General features: G+C 43.6%; 1 protein-coding gene across 1 annotated transcript in view; it reads left to right on the top strand.

Annotated features, from left to right (window-relative positions):
• Window positions 1-8,097, top strand: part of SNRNP40 (small nuclear ribonucleoprotein U5 subunit 40) — a 33,220-nt gene extending 25,123 nt beyond the window's left edge. Inside the window, exons 7-10 of the mRNA XM_042952147.1 lie at window positions 870-952; window positions 2,190-2,251; window positions 6,511-6,614; window positions 7,581-8,097. Coding sequence (XP_042808081.1) covers window positions 870-952; window positions 2,190-2,251; window positions 6,511-6,614; window positions 7,581-7,630 — 299 coding nt within the window. The 3' untranslated portion in view covers window positions 7,631-8,097. The remainder of the gene's footprint in view (window positions 1-869; window positions 953-2,189; window positions 2,252-6,510; window positions 6,615-7,580) is intronic.
• The last annotated feature ends 9,633 nt before the right edge of the window (window positions 8,098-17,730 follow it).

The raw sequence follows: 17,730 nt of genomic DNA, 5'->3' as shown, positions 1-17,730 counted from the left end.
TAACGTTTGTTAACGACTGTAGCCACTGCTTACCACGCATGTTTATATCCTGATCATGATGTGTTTACCATTGACTAATTGTAGCAGTGTTCGCCCTGTATAAGGAAAGATGAGATTCCCTGAATGGTTAGTAAAATAATAAGAATTTTTATTACGGCTGTATGATAAAATTACAAAATCCTTTTGTTTATTGCCTCCACTCTCTTAGAGCCCTGTCCCTTGTATCCTGAAAATACTCATAAAAAAGTAAAAGAACAGATGGTATTCTCATTTTACAGACACAAAACACACAACACAAAAACTCACTTTTTACCTGATATCACCCATACATATAACAGAGCTAGGATGAGAATCACAGTTCACTTTTTCTAATTCTTAGTATGGTACTCTCTGCATATATTTCCTTGTTCAAGTTCAGACTGTCAGGTGTCCCTGTGAGCAAAGTTAGAAAAGGTCAGTCCTGAGTTTGGTTTTTGTAGATGATTGTCACAGTAGTCCATGGTATTTAGAGTGTCATGTTTCAGGCTTTGTTAGATGTGACTTTTTGGGTTGGCAAGGGAAATCCTTTGCAAATGTTTGGTGAAATTAATGTCACACCCACCTACTTTCTGTTGCAGACCCCCAGCTATGTGTTTGGCATTTCCCCTTCCTGCCTCCTCAGCTTTCCTCTGTGCCCTTAGTCACTGTTAATGGAATTTGTATGCATTTCATTTCTGTTAGAAAAAAAGAGAGAGAGAGCCTTCCCTTGTACCTTCTACCATGATAGCCCTCCTTTGTCCAGGAAACAGCATCTGTCATTGACATGATACTGACTTCGGGTGGGTTCCCAGGAGGCCTCCAGCTGATAACATGTTTTGCTCCGTTTGCAGTGCGGGTCTGGGATGTCCGGCCATTTGCTCCCAAAGAGAGGTGTGTGAAGATATTTCAAGGAAATGTGCACAACTTTGAAAAGGTGAGTCCTGCATGGCAAAAGAGTTTTACTGTCCATTTGACTCAGAGATACATTTAAGGTGGTGCCAAGGCCGATATTTATATATATCAAATCATTATGTTGTACATCTAAAACTAAAACAGTGTTATATGTCAGTTATATCTCAATTAAAAAAAAAAAAAAAAAGTGGTGCTAAGGATAGAGGGCAGTGGCTCTACTAGGAAGGGGCTATATTCCAGTGAACACTGTTCTCCATCAAAACCGTTCTTGCCAGAAATAAAACTAATGGAAGCATAGGGAGGAAGGCAGTTACATAGATAGACGGTGGTGTGACCGCCTTCAAATTCAAGACTTCTGACTTCAACAAGATAGTCTTAACCTCCTTTTCATTCCTTGGAAACTTTGACCCTCTTGGGTCAGTGTTACATATGGGACTCAGGCTTCCTGTTACTCAGGTGGCTTCCCTCACCTTCCCAGTGACCCAACTATTAGAGCCCTGAGAATACATCCCTTTCCTCAGTAAGGACCATGGCCCAGATTTTGAGAGAAATTTTTCTTAAATCTCAAGTCCTAGGTCAGCTCTCGATAGCAGCTTTTCCTCCAGATACTTTGTTAATAATAAGACTAATGTTTTTCTTTTGAGAGTCTGTATGATTCAGTTTCACTTTATATTTAAAAATATATTTATTAATGTTTTATTTATTTTTGAGAGAGAGAGACAGAGAGGGAAAGAGGATCCAAAGCGGGCTCTGCACTGACAACAGAGAGCCCGATGTGGGGCTCAAACTCATGAACCATGAGATCATGACCTGAGCCAAAGTCGGACGCTTTAACTGACTGGGCCACCCAGGCGCCCATTCAGTTTCACTTTATAAATCAAATCTTGTTTTTTTGTTGGATTTGGTTTTATTTTTATTTTCCTTCAAAATGAAATTATTTTTTGGGGCGCTTGGGTGGCTCAGTCGGTTAAGCGTCCGACTTCGGCTCAGGTCATGATCTCGTGGTCCGTGAGTTCGAGCCCCGCGTCAGGCTCTGTGCTGACCGCTCGGAGCCTGGAGCCTGTTTCAGATTCTCTGTCTCCCTCTCTCTCTGCTCCTCCCCCGTTCATGCTCTGTCTCTCTGTCTCAAAAATAAATAAATGTTAAAAAAAAATTTTTTTTTTTTTAAAGAAATTTAAAGTCTTTTGGTGATTCTGTAGTCCAGTAAAGAGGGGTGTGGTGCATTAATCACTGTATTCGTTGAATTCCAATCTTTATAGAATCTCCTGAGATGTTCTTGGTCACCTGATGGAAGCAAGATAGCAGCTGGTTCAGCTGACAGGTAAGGATTACCGGGTGTGCGGTGAAGAATGATGGAGCTCTGCGGGTGCCTGCTTGTGTCTAGTCCATTAAGTGCAGATGGCGAGCCAGCACGGACGTAGAGTTACAGCCGTGCTCACCGATGAAGCCATACGCAGTAAGAAGGGCCTAAGGATCCTGTCAGACAAACACAGCTTCTCTGCTCTCTATGGATACCTTTTTGACCTGGAAGGTAAACAGTTTTTTCAATTCTGTTGGATTCCTTTTGCCATCAGAGTGAAATTAGGCTCCTAATCTAGCCCCAGTTTCCCTCCTCAGATTCTTCCGCGGCGCTCCAGTTCGCTCAAATGCATGTTGTGTCCTCCTCCCTCACCATCGCCACAGTGCTTCACTCACACAGAACTCTCCCTGTTCTTACATCCCTTGTGCCTCCAGGCTTCTCCTAGCCCCTCTTCTCCATTTTCCAGATTTCTGTGTCTCTCTGTGAATCACCTCTGTGTTATGTCTGTAAACTTCCCTGGTCCTCTCTCCCTTTCCTCTGGGGTATGACTAACTGCTCTTTACTCTGCACTGTAGTCACACCTTATACATCGAACCTTTCTCAGCATCCAACACGTCTTACCGTGAGATAAACAGAGTGGGGCACCCTCACCTAATTATTTGTTCCTAGAGGTCAGGAAATGAGTCTTAGTCGTCTCTGAACCCAGAGCAGTATTTGACCTGTTCTAAGGACTTAGTGAATCTTACATGAATGAATTCCTAACTCAAGGATGGCAGTCAGATTTTACTCTGCATATCAGCTCAGCTGTTGGTAATGGCTGCCTGTGTTGGGGGTGATTCAGAGCTGGGTGTGGGCTCAATAGGAAAAGTGCCATGATTGCTAGATGAGGGTTGTGTCAACATGTGAGCTAGGTATTTTCCACCCCTGAATTCAGAGACCATGAGACTTTCTTAGCTGTCACTTTAAACTGGCTCAGCCATTCGGTGATGAATTAGAAGGAGAGGGGAGAGAATTCTTCTATCAGACCCTGCTGTTTAGTATATCTATGGTGACCTGCACTTAGGACGGGGTCAGAGGCGGGGGTGTGGGTGCCCATGCCAGACTAATGGGCCACAGATGTGGAGTGGTGAAGAATGTTAAGGCCCTCTGATGGCCGACTCTGGCTTTAGCTTCCACTGAGAGATGTCTTAACCCTTTTTAGCTTAACCCCATCTTTCTCTCCGTTGAGAGATTTTCCTACTACCGTACTAAAACAGGCACCATCTTACAAACATGAAGCCTTTTGTGGCATAGCTTGGACTCTTCAGCATGTTCCAGGGTTTTCTTCTCTATTTGGGGCCCTCCCACAGCCATAGAAAAGCCTCATGTTGTTGGTCTGTCCTACACCTTGTTGCTTGTGGACAGTGCTGAACATACCTGAAGATTCCAGAGTCCACTTTTTTTCCCTAGCAAGTTTCTTACTGAGATAAAAGGACAAGTACTGTTTTCTGTACTTGTGTTTTCTGGGGGTAAAAGGTCCAGGTCATCAGTGCCACATTGATGGTTTGTAACCCATTGGTGTAGAGAGCTGCCTTGCAGAGGAAATCTAAGGGATTTTCAGTAGTCATGTTACTAAAGAAGACCTTAAGAAACAGGTCCACAGCCTTAGGTATCTTGCATTCTAAGAGTAAGAACGATTCGAAGTGTTTCTACGTAATTCTCAGCAGAGATCTCTTTTTTTATGTAGTTAAGCTTTTAAATGATATTTGCCTAGCTTTTCTTCTGAGCAGTTTGTTTCTGACATCGGCCCTTTCTGACTTTCACTGTCCTCTCTTCCTCTTTCCCTCCCCACTGTTCCTTTAAACCTTACATGCGGGAAGCATGGCTCTGGTCTGGGCACAGCCCGTGTATCTACCTGCTGGGGTTGGCCAGATTTCACAGGCCACCTCGCCAATTAGCCCCAAGTCAACAAACAACTCTGTTATATAAGGAACCTGGTTCCTGCCGAATGTTCCCGTGCCAAAGTAAGGAGAGGACAAGGAACCCCTCTAAATTTAGCACCTAATTGGCAGCCATGGAGAGTGAGGCCTTCAAGTAAACCCTTGGAGATCTGGGGTTCTGCTGGCTTTTATGTGCCTGGGAAATGTATCCTTCTCAGAAATTTGCTTTTTAGCTTGGCCTGGATTTGGCACATTTCCCCTCTCTACACGCAAATCACCTACCGCCTCACATTCAAACTCGAAACCCTTCAACAGTTCCTATCCAGGACTGTGGGAAGACTGGTCAGTCTGTCTGCCATGAGTGAGTTAGTCAGCCTCCTGACTTCACGTTCTTCTGTTTTGATAATAAATGTCCTCATCATAACAACAGCTGTCATGTGTGTGCCAAACACTGTGCTTATATTAGCTCCTCTTTTCTCTCAACCAAGCTGTGAGATCAGTATAGTATCCATCATCACAACTAAAGAAACAGAAGCTCAGAGAAGTTAAATATTGTCTAACCTTACGTAGTGATTAAACAGTTGCATGAGACTTGAGCCCAGGTCTTTTGGAGCCCAGAGCTCATGCACTTTGTTACTCTGCCATATCTTCCTGGGCTGGGTTAATGAGGACGTTATTTGTGCACAGCAAGAACGAACACAGTAGGGAGAGCAGGAACATTGGAGCCAAGAAGTCTGGAGACAGATGGGCTTCCTGCTTCCCTTCCATCTTGCTTGGAACTTTTATTAAGTTCCTATGGAGCCTAGCACTTGAGAACTAAACAGTGTAAATAAGCTCGTGTTTAGTTGTATTTTAGACCACAAATGTGATGTTACATCAACACTAGGCATTTTATTTTATTTTATTTTATTTTTTTATGTTTGTCTTTTTTTTTAAATGTTTATTTATTTTTGAGAGAGAGAGAGAGAGAGAAACAGAGTGCAAGTGGGGGAGGGGCAGAGAGAGAGGAAGACAGAATCTGAAGCAGGCTCCAGGCTCCGAGCTGTCAGCACAGAGCCCGATGCGGGGCTCAAACCCACAAACCGTGAGATCATGACCTGAGCTGAAGTCAGACACTTAACGGACTGAGCCACCCAGGCGCCCCTATGTTTGGTTACTTTTGAGAGATAGATAAGAGACAGAGCATGAGCAGGGGAGAGAGAGGGAGAGACAGAATCCGAAGCAGGCTCCAGGCTTTGAGCTGTCCCACAGAGCCCAACACGGGGCTCAAACCCATGGACCATGAGATCATGACCTGAGCTGAAGTTGAACACTCAACTGACTGAGCCACCCAGACACCCCAGCACTAGTCATTTTAATATCAAGTACTGGTAACTGTACCTACCCTTTTAGATGTTGACTGAACAAAACAAATACGCAAGTAATGTTTATAACCTGCTTGAAAACCACCAGCCCTTTAAATTTACCCACAGATTATTTTTGCATGGGCATGTGAAGATAATGTCTCTTTATTTTACCCTTCAGCCCCAAAATAACCCAAGCAAGGTTGAAGGTCAAAAGAACTTCCGAGGGGCAAGAGGAATTAGAAGATGTTTGAGGGTGGTAAGAGAAAGGAGATTACTAGAATATATTAAGAGTTCTGATTGTAGGGGTACCTGGCTGACTCAGTCAGTGGAGCATGTGACTCTTAATCTCAGGGTTGTGAGTTGAAGCCCCATATTAGGCATGGAGCCTGCTTTAAAAAAAAAAAGTTCCAATTTTAGTTCTGCCTCTGATGAACTGTGTCACCTTGGAAGAGTCACTATACCTTAGTTTTCTTATCTGTAAACTGAGTTTTGACCAGCTGGTCATGGAGTTCCCATGAATTCAGGGCAAGATTGGGTCAAGTCTGTATTTGGTGTGTGTTATACTGCAGAAATTTCCTGTCCCTTCTCTGAGCTCTGTGATTTGAACGCAGTCCTGGTAGACTCACATGGGCCCGCACCCTAGGCTCCCAGCCTGCTGAGAATTGGGTTAGCTTTAAGACATCCTAGATGCCTATCAGATGCCCTTTGAGGATTTCTGTGTGGGGACCGTAGGAAAAACGGTCTTCCTCCATGTTCTTTCCTATTTCAAAAGCTTACGTTTGAAATACAAGGAATGCTTATAGTTGTAGCTGTTCCAGTTTCTCTATTCATTGCTCAAGGGTCCATCCGTTATTCAGAATCTGTATTTCTAGTCTGTAAACACCAGAACACAGTTCAGTAAATATGGGGTGGATGAATGAGTAAATTGTTGCTTCCATCTCTGTTAAAAAGCCGTGCCTCTACCCTACCCTCAGCTCTGGGAAGTTTTAACACTGCTCTTCATGATACCTTGCAGGTTTGTGTATGTGTGGGATACCACAAGCAGGAGGATTTTGTATAAGCTGCCTGGACACGCTGGCTCCATCAATGAAGTGGCTTTCCACCCCGATGAACCCATCAGTAAGTCTGTCCTGACTTTGGGGAAAGGGAAACTGGGGGAGATCTCCCTCAAGGGGCCCTGCAAATACAAAGGCAGAAGTGGATGTCTGTTTTATGTGAATTTCCTTGTTGTCTTTATGGCTGTCCATTGACAGCCTCACCAGTGTTTTAAGTGATGAAGTCAAGAGCAATGTTCCGTTTTCCAGTGACTCTCAAAAGAAGACTGGTTAACCTATTTCTAGTTCTCTTGAGTTTACTTGCTTCAAGTCTCTGTTTCAGTTACACGTTTGGGTAAAAGAATAATGTTTCTTAATGTTCAGATATAAATTGCAGCTTATGTTATATTGGCCAGCTAATTAAACAATGAGCCTTGAATTAAAGGAGAAAGTATAACTTTCTCCAGGGCTAAATAGAACCAGCAGAAGCACATTTACAAAATGAATGGCACAGACGTTGATTCTTCTGGAGAGTAGCCGAGAAGGTCTTTTCATAGGGTGTGGCTGAAGAGGGACATCGGGGTTTAGACCCTGATAAATGCATTTCCCATAGCACAGTCCACCCTTGTGGTTGGTTTCAAGAGGACTTGAACTGGGGCACCTGGGTGGTTCAGTCAGTTAAGCGTCTGACTTTGGCCCAGGTCATGATCTCGTGGTTCACGAGTTTGAGCCCCACGTGGGGCTCTGCTGACAGCTCGGAGCCTGGAGCCTGCTTCGGATTCTGTGTCTCCCTCTCTCTTTGCCCCTCCCCCGTTCACGCTGTCTCTCTCTTTCTCTCTCAAAAGCAAATAAAACATTAAAAAAAAAAAAGGACTTGAACTGAAAAGCCAGGCTACAGACCTGTGAATATGGTGTTGGAGAGGAGGGGAATTTAAGCTAAATCCAATTGCTCTTTTTACCAGAATTGGCTCTTGACACAAGAGCCCTTGAGCACCAAGTCTCCTTGAGCCTTCATTAGCTCCCGTCATCTTCTCTGTTCTTCTCACCTCAGTTCTGTCAGCGTCCAGTGACAAGAGACTGTATATGGGGGAGATTCAGTGAAGACACAGAATGGAAGACTCCACCGCTGCTTGGCCTTGAGACCTCAGACTACAGAAGCGGCATCGAATAGTGCCCAGGCCAGCATCCTACCTTCAGACGAAGATCATTCATAGCAAAAGGCAAGGAGGACGTGGCCATATCCCAACCACCACTGGTATCCCGTTTTACCAGGATGATTAAGGCAAGCTTACAGTGGCCTCTAAAAACCACCTGCCAGATTTCAGGGACTGTTTGGTTTTTTCCTCCTTTTTTTTTTTTTTTTTAAATAAGATTTCTTCAAAGAGACAGACATTGGTTGGTTTGCAGTTTCCTGTCTTCTAATCCAGGCTGAGAACAGGAAATGTGACTGAAATTTGTTTGTTGGGTTTTTTTTTTCTTAATTCAATAACTGGCTTGTATGATATTTTCTTTCTGTGTTTCTCTGAGTCGTTTTGTATTAAAAACCAAATAGATGCCTTTTTACAAGAGCCATGTGGATTGGATTTATTGCTGTCTTTTCTTTGAAGCTTGATGGCTGTAAATCTGAGCAGGGCATGATGTGGCCAAGGGATACAATCCATTTGAACTTACAGGATGCTGTTTACAGGGATGTTTAGAGGTTCTCCCCCCTTCTCATGTTTCTAGATTTGCTCCCATGAAGATTTATTCCCAGAGAGTATCCATAACGAATGCTTTCTCTCCTACTTAGAGACTAGCAGTCAAAAGGTAATAAGGTCTGAAAGAACCTAGTTTTTGTATACTTTTACATGATCTTTAATGAACAGGATCTACTTCGACTCTGCCTCCTGCCACAGTTCTGAGCAGCAGCCCCTACAGTCAGGGCTCCTGAAGTGGGCAGACAGATGTGGGCAGTCTCAGCCAGCAGCAGTGATGGGCTGGAACACTGCACCGGTCTCCACTCAGAAGGAATATGTGAAGGTTTTGGCGTAACTGGACCGTGACGTTGCCTGAGACCTTTTGTAGTTCTGCTTACTCGCCTGTCTTTCCTAAACTGACAGGGACAGTAAGAAATGCTGTTAGTTGCTTTCTATCCTCAGAACAGGTTACCGTCCCCCCGGATCCTTGGATGACTGCGCCCAGCACACAGATTGACACTAATGAGTCCCATCTGGCACGGGGGAGTAGTGTGTGTCTTTTTTATTTTTGTTTAGAGAGAGAGGATGCACGCGTGCAGTGGGAGGGGGAGGGGCAGAGAGAGAGAATGTTGTTATTCAAAAAATTTTTTTTGGCTTTTACATTTTTATTTATTTATTTTAATTTAATTTTTTTAAATTTACATCCAAATTAGCATATAGTGCAACAGTGATTTCAGGAGTAGATTCCTTAATGCCCCTTACCCATTTAGCCATCCCCTCTCCCACAACCCCTCCCATAACCCTCTGTTTGTCTTCCATATTTAAGAGTCTTTTATGTTTTTGTCCCCCTCCCTGTTTTTATATTATTTTTGCTTCCCTTCCCTTGTGTTCATCTGTTTTGTCTCTTAAAGTCCTCATACGAGTGAAGTCACAGGATATTTGTCTTTCTCTGACTAATTTCGCTTAGCATAATATCCTCCAGTTCCATCCACGTAGTTGCGAGTGGCAAGATTTCATTCTTTTTGATTGTCAAGTAATACTCCATTGTATATATATATCACATCTTCTTTATCCATTCATCCATCGATGGACATTTGGGCTTTTTCCATACTTTAGCTATTGTTGATACTGCTGCTATAAACATTGGGGTGCATGTGCTCCTTCAAAACAACATACCTGTATCCCTTGGACAGATACCTAGTAGTGCAATTGCTGGGTCATAGGGTAGTTCTATTTTTAATTTTTTGAGGAACCTCTATACTGTTTTCCAGAGTGGCTGCACCAGCTTGCATTCTCACCAACAATGCAAAAGATATCCTCTTTCTCTGCATCTTTGCCAACATCTGTTGTTGCCTGAGTTGTTCATGTTAGCCATTCTGACAGGTGTGAGGTGGTATCTCATTGTGGTTTTGATTTGTATTTCCCTGATGATGAGTGATGTTGAGCATTTTTTCATGTGTCGGTTGGCCATCTGGATGTCCTCTCTGGAGAAGTGTCTATTCATGTCTTTTGCCCATTTCTTCACTGGATTATTTTTTTCTTTGAGTGTTGAGTTTGATAAGTTCTTTATAGATTTTGGATACTAACCCTTTATATCCGATATGTCGTTTACAAATATCTTCTGCCATTCCGTTGGTTGCCTTTTAGTTTTGCTGATTGTTTGCTTCGCTGTGCAGCAGCTTTCTATTTTGATGAGGTCCCAGTAGTTCATTTTTGCTTTTGTTTCCCTTGCCTCTGGAGACGTGTTGAGTAAGAAGTTGCTGTGGGCAAGATCAAAGAGGTTTTTGCCTGCTTTCTCCTCGGGCATTTTGATGGCTTCCTGTCTCACATTTAGGTCTTTCATCCATTTTGAGTTTATTTTTGTGTAAAGTATAAGAAAGTGGTCCAGGTTCATTCTTCTGCATGTCGCTGTCCAGTTTTCCCAGCCCCACTTGCTGAAGAGACTGTCTTTATTCCATTGGATATTCTTTCCTGTTTCGTCAAAGATTAGTTGGCTGTACGTTTGTGGGTCCATTTCTGGGTTCTCTGTTCTGTTCCATTGATCTGAGTGTCTGTTCTTGTGCCAGTACCATACTGTCTTGATGATTACAGCTTTGTAGTATAGCTTGAAGTCCGGGATTGTGATGCCTCCTGCTTTAGTTTTCTTTTTCAAGATTGCTTTGGTTATTCAGGGTCTTTTCTGGTTCCATACAAATTTTGGGATTATTTGTTCTAGCTCTGTGAAGAATGCTGGTGTTATTTTGATAGGGATCGCATTCAATATGTAGATTGCTTTGGGTAGTATCGACATTTTAACAATATTTGTTCTTCCTATCCAGGAGCATGGAATCTTTTTACATTTTTTTTGTGTTTTCTTCAATTTCTTTCATAAGTTTTCTATAGTTTTCAGTGTATAGATTTTTCACCTCTTTGGTTAGGTTTATTGCTAGGTATTTTATGGTTTTGGGTGCAATTGTAAATGGAATTGATTCCTTGATTTCTCTGTTGCTTCATTGTTGGTGAATAGGAATGCAACTGATTACTGTGCATTGATTTTATATCCTGCAACCTTGCTGAATTCATGAATCAGTTCTAGCAGTTTTTTTGGTGGAATCTTTTGGGTTTTCCCTATAGAGTATCATGTCATCTGCGAAGAGTGAAAGATTGACCTCCTCCCGGCCGATTTGGATGCCTTTTATTTCTTTGTGTTGTCTGATTGCAGAGGCTAAGACTTCCAATACTATGTTGAATAACAGTGGCGAGAGTGGACATCCTTGTCTTGTTCCTGACCTTAGGGGGAAAGCTCTCAGTTTTTCCCCATTGAGGATATTAGCGGTGGGTCATTCATATATGGCTTTTTATGATCTTTCATATATGGCTTTTTATGATCCTTCTATCCCTACTTTCTTGAAGGTTTTTATCAAGAAAGGATGCTGTATTTTGTCAAATGTTTTCTCTGCATCTATTGAGAGGATCATACGGTTCTTGTCCTTTCTTTTACTGATGTGATGAATCACCTTAATTGTTTTGTGAATATTGAACCAGCCCTGCATCCCAGGTATAAATCCCACTTGGTCGTGGTGAATAATTTTTTTAATGTATTGTTAGATCCGATTGGCTAATGTCTTATTGAGGATTTTTGCATCCATGTTCATCAGGGAAATTGGTCTGGGAAATTCTCCTTTTAGTAGGGTCTCTGTCTGGTTTTGGAATCAAGGTAATGCTAGCTTCACAGAAAGAGTTTGGAAGGTTTCCTTCCATTTCTATTTTTTGGAACAGTTTCAAGAGAATAGGTGTTAACTTTTCCTTAAATCTTTGGTAGAATTTCCCTGGAAAGCCATCTGGCCCTGGACTCTTGTTTTTTGGGAGAGTTTTGATTGCTAATTCGATTTCTTTACTGGTTATGGGTCTGTTCAAATTTTCTATTTGTTCCTGTTTCAGTTTTGGTAGTGTATGTGTTTGTAGGAATTTGTCCATTTCTTCCGGATTGCCCATTTTATTGGCATATAATTGCTCATAATATTCTCTTATTATTGTTTTTATTCCTGCTGTGTTGGTTGTGATCTCGAGAGAGAGAGAATGTTAAGCAGACTCCACACTCAGCAGGGAGCCTGACACAGGGCTGTATCCCATGACCCTGGGATCATGGCCTGAACCGACATCAAGAGTTGGACACTGAACTGACTGAGCCACACAGACGTCCTCATGTGTCTTTTCTGCATCTCCTGTCAGAACACAGAGGGCTTCACATCTCCAGCCTGTTTGGAACATAATTTGGTTTTATATGTTTAGCACCCAAACCTCAGTCATCTATTTCTCTCAAGAAATAGATTTCTCTTTTGTAAGAGAGAGGGTAGTTTTAAGTGAGCACATGTCCAAGATTTAGTTAAGTCATTAAGGAAGGAGCCAATTAGTAAAGTTGTGAAACCAATTACTTTTATTATTTTAATTAATTTATTTTTAAAAAGTTCATGCCCTCAATGCAGGGCGTGAACTCACAACCCTGAGATCAAGACCTGAGCTGAGATCAAGAATCTGATGCTTAACAGACTGAGCCACCCAGGCGCCCCACAAAGCAAGTACTTTTAATACAGTCAATGGAATTTCAATAAAGTGCACTGGAAACAAATTTATTGTGGGGAGCCTGGGTGGCTCAGTCAGTTAAGCGTCTGACTTTGGCTCAGGTCATGATCTCGTGGTTCACGGGTTCAAGCCCCGCATCAGGCTCTGTGCTGACAGCTCGGAGCCTAGAGTCTGCTTTAGATTCTGTGTCTCCGAGACTCTCTCTCTCTCTCTCTCTTTCCCCCTCTCCCCTGTTAGTGCTCTGTCTCCCTCTCTCTAAAAAATAAACGTAAAAAAAAATTTTTTTTTTTTAATTCATCGTGCCTATAAGAATTAAGGAAGTCTCACCGATGGTGCAACTATGCTTAGTTTGAGACTTACAAGGGCTTTGCCAGGTGGACAAAGAATGTATCCATTCCAAGAAGCTGCAGGCATGAGCTTGAAAGCCTAGCACATTTCCTGAACCAAAAGAACTTCAGCTTGGTCAGAGGTGGTAGGGACAGGAAAGTGGTAGAATTCAGTAGGAGCCAAATCTCAGAGAGTTTGTCCTTCATGTGCTAGATCCTATAGGTTGAGGTTTCCTAAAGTGTATTCCACAGAGCAGTTTCCCTGATATGTGAGGTCCATTGGGGCATGAAGATCCCATGCTCAGATAAGTTTGGAGGAAACTGGGCTCAATAAAAAAACAGTTTCTTTACTGTAGGACTGCTCAGAGCCTTTAATACACAAAACCTAGTTGGATCTTCAAAGGGAATGATGACTCAGATTTCAGGCCTGAGCAATTATTATATCGAAGATTATGCCTTTACCCAGGAGAGATTTAGCCAAGAATGGTTTGCAGGCTCTTCTTCACACCTCTAGCACTGTCACAGGTTACTCTCTGATCCCTCTTAAACACCAGGCCCACCTACCCCATCATTCGCCCAGGCCCCTCCACCCATCCTCATCTCCCTTGGCTTGGGGTAGAACAGGGCTTGAACCTTAACACCACTTTCAAAGCCTACCGATCCCTTGAGAAGTTGGCTGTGATTGGGAGGAACCAAGGCCCTGGAGACCACAAGGGCTTTCCTCCAACCTCAGCCTCTTCACTCCTCCCAAGTGCCTTCTTCAAAGGCTGGCTAGAAGCCATTAGCAGGAAATAGCAGCACCACTTAGAATTTGAAGAGAATAGAGGCCCTTGCCTGGGGAATAAAGATTTGAGTATAAAACATCCCCAGAGGGTGCAAATTGTATTCTCACTTTGGGAGAGATAGATTGCTCCCGAATGAGTAATGGCATCTCTGGTTTTCAGTTAATTTCCCTTTATGACTTCCACAGTCTCTAGCGCTTAGTACCATTGGCACTTAAAGAGCCAAGTCTTTTTTTGCTGGGTTGTTGAGTTTTGTGGGCTGAGTTCTGAGAGAGGTGGATTTGGACAGGTCAGGAATCTTACCAGAGTTGCTTCTTCACAGCAAAACTACAGAGTTACCGGTTTCTCATGGGTAGACCTAGAGTCTGCTGCTTGTTAATATCTGAAAAGTGCATGAATGGGAAACTGAGGTGAGAGAGACATCTGAACAATTTGGGGCTGCAGGCACTTGAGCCTTAGGGAAAGGCCATCAAGCCATTTGAGTTAGGACGGAATTGCCCCTTCTAGGAGACTTCAGGGCTGGATAACTGTGTCTCAGAACAAAAGGAGGGGCCAGACTTAAAGCCCCTATTCCTGTGGGATCAAATAAAGCCAAGACAGCTCTGAGCCTGCCCTCTGCCCTCTGGTCAATTGTCTCTGTACTCTAGATCCATAATGATCCTTCAAAAAAGCCCTGATAGGCACCACCCCCTGTGCATCAAGCCCTGAGCCATCCCCAACTCTTCTTTCTTTTAGGCTTCAACTTTTCATCACTTGGTTCTGATACCCACCTAGACCCTTAGATTGTTCTTTAACTTCTATCCTCCAAATCAGTAGTTCCCAACTCAGCAATTTTGCCTCCCAAGGGACATTTGGCAATGTCTGGAGACGTGTGTGTGTGTGTGTGTGTGTGTGTGTGTGTGTGTCTGTTTTTGTTTTTTAATTTTAGATAGAGCTAGCTGGGGAAAGGGGCATAGGGAGAGAGAGAGAGACAGGTTTCATGCTCAGCCCAGGTCCCAACACAGGGCTCGATCCCATGACCCTGAGATCATGACCTGAGCCAAAGTCAAGAGACAGGCTCAACCCACTGAGCCATCCAGGCGCTCCTGTCTGGAGACTTTTGATTGTCACAACTGGAGGGATGCCGTGCACATCCAGTGGGTAGAGGCCAGAAACGTTCAAAGAATTAGTTGCTCCAAAATATCAGTGATGCTCTTGAGAAACCCTGCTCTAGAGCAGTGATGTTCCAAGTGTGCTCTCGGGGACAGCAGCAGCAGCATCACCTGAAAACATGCTAGAGACCCACCTGAGACCTACTGAATCGGAAACCTAGGGAGAAGGAAGTCTTCAGCAATCTGTTTTCACAAGCCCTGCAAGTGATTCTGATGCAAGCTTGGAGAGCCACTGCTCCACAGGCTCAGAGAGTTCTAATCTTTCCTAGGAGAGCCACAGAGCCTTCTGTTCACTCATTCATAGTTACCCCTAACTACGTAGCTGTTCTTTCTGGCTCAGTTTCGTACATGCATTATCTCACTTGATTGTCACGTACTAAGCAACAGGTTCATAGAGCAGTAACACGCAAGCCTAACCAGTAAGTGGCAAAGCCGGGATGTAAACCTAGCTGGAGCTCTTAACCCCATCACCACAATGTAGCCTTCGTGGCTTTTAACCTTGAATGCACATTAGAATCAGCTGGGGAGCCTTTAAAACTCCAGAGGCTTAGATCACACTACCCCAGGCCAGTTAAATCAGAATCTCCGGGGTGAACAGGAGTATTCTTTTAAAGCTTCGTTCGGTGATTGCAATATGAAATCAAGGTTAAGGACATGGCTGCAGCTATAGCCAGGAGGGCAGCACAAAGCCAAATTGACTTCCCCTGCCACCCCTTGGCTCTCCGGGAAACTGCTCTGGCTCATGGTCTGCGTGAGCTTGCGCCCACTTCTCCCAAGCCTATGGTTGAGCTAAAACTTTAGACCTTGGCCAGAGAGTAGAGATTGATGTACTGTGATCATCTCTGCCTGATGACTCCGGGGCTTTATTTTGAAAAAAAGACCTGTGGCTTTCCTTTGGAACTCCAGGTATAGCTTCGGAAGGTGCTAGAGCTAGAAAGAGCCTCCCAGCTACTCAGGTCAGTCATCTAATCCAACCTCATTTTACAGAAGGGGAAACGGGGGAGATACAGCTTACGTGCCTATTATTAAGTTAGGGGTTCTGCTCACTCGGGAAGCATTTATTTAACATCCCTCTGTGACGAGCCCTGTGCTGGCCTCTGAGAATACAGAAATGACTGAGTCATATATTCTTTGGGAGTTCCCAGGGCAGAGGGTGAGGACAAAAACAAAAATCAGGGCCTCTCAAACTTTTCCCCTTAAGTGTCCTTAATGGCATGGGGCGCCTGATACGTGATACATGGCATCCGGTAAGTGTCCGACTTCAGCTTAGGGCATGATCTCATGGTTTGTGGGTTCAAGCCCGGCAGCTGTTAGCTCAGAGCCTGGAGCCTGCTTCAGATTCTGTGTCTCCCTCTGTCTCTGCCCCTCCCTTACTTGTGCTGTCTCTCTCTCTCTCTCTCAAAAATAAACATTAAAAAAAAAATTGGCAAGTGTCCTTAATGGCACAGGAGAATGGGGGCGCCTGGGTGGCTCAGTCGGTTAAGCATTTAACTTTGGCTCAGGTCATAATCTCACAGCTCGTGAGTTCGAGCCCCGCATCGAGCTCTGTGCTGACAGCTTGGAACCTGGAGCCTGCTTCAGTGTCTCCCTCTCTCTCTGACCCTCCACCGTTCATGTTCTGTCTCTCTCTGTTTCAAAAATAAATAAACATTAAAAAAAATTTTTTTTTAATTTAAAAAAAATCGCAGAGGAGAATGAACTGGGGCAAAGAGACTATTGAAGTTAATAACCTTGAAATTTTACTTCGTATCTGTAAAATATAAGACCCTCCCCGCTAACTTTTTATTTTGAAAAATTGCAAACAAAAATTGAAAGATGAATATAATGAATATCTCTTCATGCTCCACCTAGATTCAATAATCTGTCACACACACATATATATGACTTTGAATGACTACTGAGAGTAAGATACAGACCTCATAATTCTTCACTCCCAAATATTCCTAAATACTTCGACAAGCATCTGCCAAGAATATTCTCCTTCATAATCACAGTACCATTACCCCACCTAAGAAAATTAACAGCAATTCCATAGTACTATCTAATGATCATATTAAAATGTCTTCAGTATCAAAAATGTCTTTTATAGCTATTTTTTCCAATCTGGAATCGATCAGGTTTCATGTATCTGGCTATTTTGTGTCTCTAGTGTCTCTTACCTCGGAACAGTCCCCCTACCTTTTTCCTGGTGAAATTGACTATTTAAATGTATGTGGTTTTGTGTGCTGCTTCATGATATAGCTCTGTTTGTTTTACATTAATAAATGTTTTCAATGACTGAGCACCAAGTAAAATTGACACTCCAGGACAATGTACCACATTTATCTGGGCTTTGTGTCCTCTCCTGCACTTGTTCTAGAAACAGATAACAAATGAGCAATTCGAGTATAATCTAATCCATACTGTCAGAGGCAGTACCAAGGGGCTCTGGAGTTAGAGCAAGTTTTACCGAGGAAATGAGTCTTAAAGAATCTTCAATTTTTTTTTTTTTAACGTTTATTTATTTTTGAGACAGAGAGAGAGCATGAACAGGGGAGGGGCAGAGAGAGAGGGAGACACAGAATCTGAAACAGGCTCCAGGCTCTGAGCTGTCAGCACAGAGCCCGACGGGGGGCTCGAACTCACGGACCGCGAGATCATGACCTGAGCCGAAGTCGGACGCTTCACCGACCGAGCCACCCAGGCGCCCCAAGAATCTTAAAGGAGCCTTGGAACCCGGGGAGAAGCGCGCGGGAGCTGGGAGCTGGGAAGTATAGTTGAGGTGATGGGGAAAAAAAAAAAACAAAAACAAAAACAGGGACAGCAGCACAGATCACCAAATCGGGTGTGTTCAAAAATGACACACCGCACGGGGTAGTGGTAACAGCATGCTGGGGGAGTTGCAGGCAGATGAGGAGGAACCTCGGGAAGCACTGGAGCAGGATTGCAAAGGGTTTCGAAAGCTAGGGTGGCAGATTTGGGGCTCGTTCTGTGGAAAGGGAGCCAGCGGAGGTCGCGACTCCGCACAGGAGGACGACCACGCCTGAGGATGCTTTCGGTTCTGGGTACCCTCTCAGAAGATCATCGCGAGGAACGGTTGTGGGAACTAGGGGAGACAGATCACTGTCTTCGTAAGGCAAATGGCTACGCTGGACAAGAGAAAACATTCTGGGAAGCTTCAAAGTGCAGAGCCAAGGCAAAGTGGAATTTAAGAGGCAGATTTGC

The sequence above is a fragment of the Panthera leo genome, chromosome C1 (genome assembly GCF_018350215.1).
Source record: "Panthera leo isolate Ple1 chromosome C1, P.leo_Ple1_pat1.1, whole genome shotgun sequence".
In the NCBI taxonomy this organism is placed as follows: domain Eukaryota; kingdom Metazoa; phylum Chordata; class Mammalia; order Carnivora; family Felidae; genus Panthera; species Panthera leo.
The sequence above is the reverse complement of the archived record's forward strand: the minus strand, read 5'-3'. Positions and strand labels throughout refer to the sequence as shown.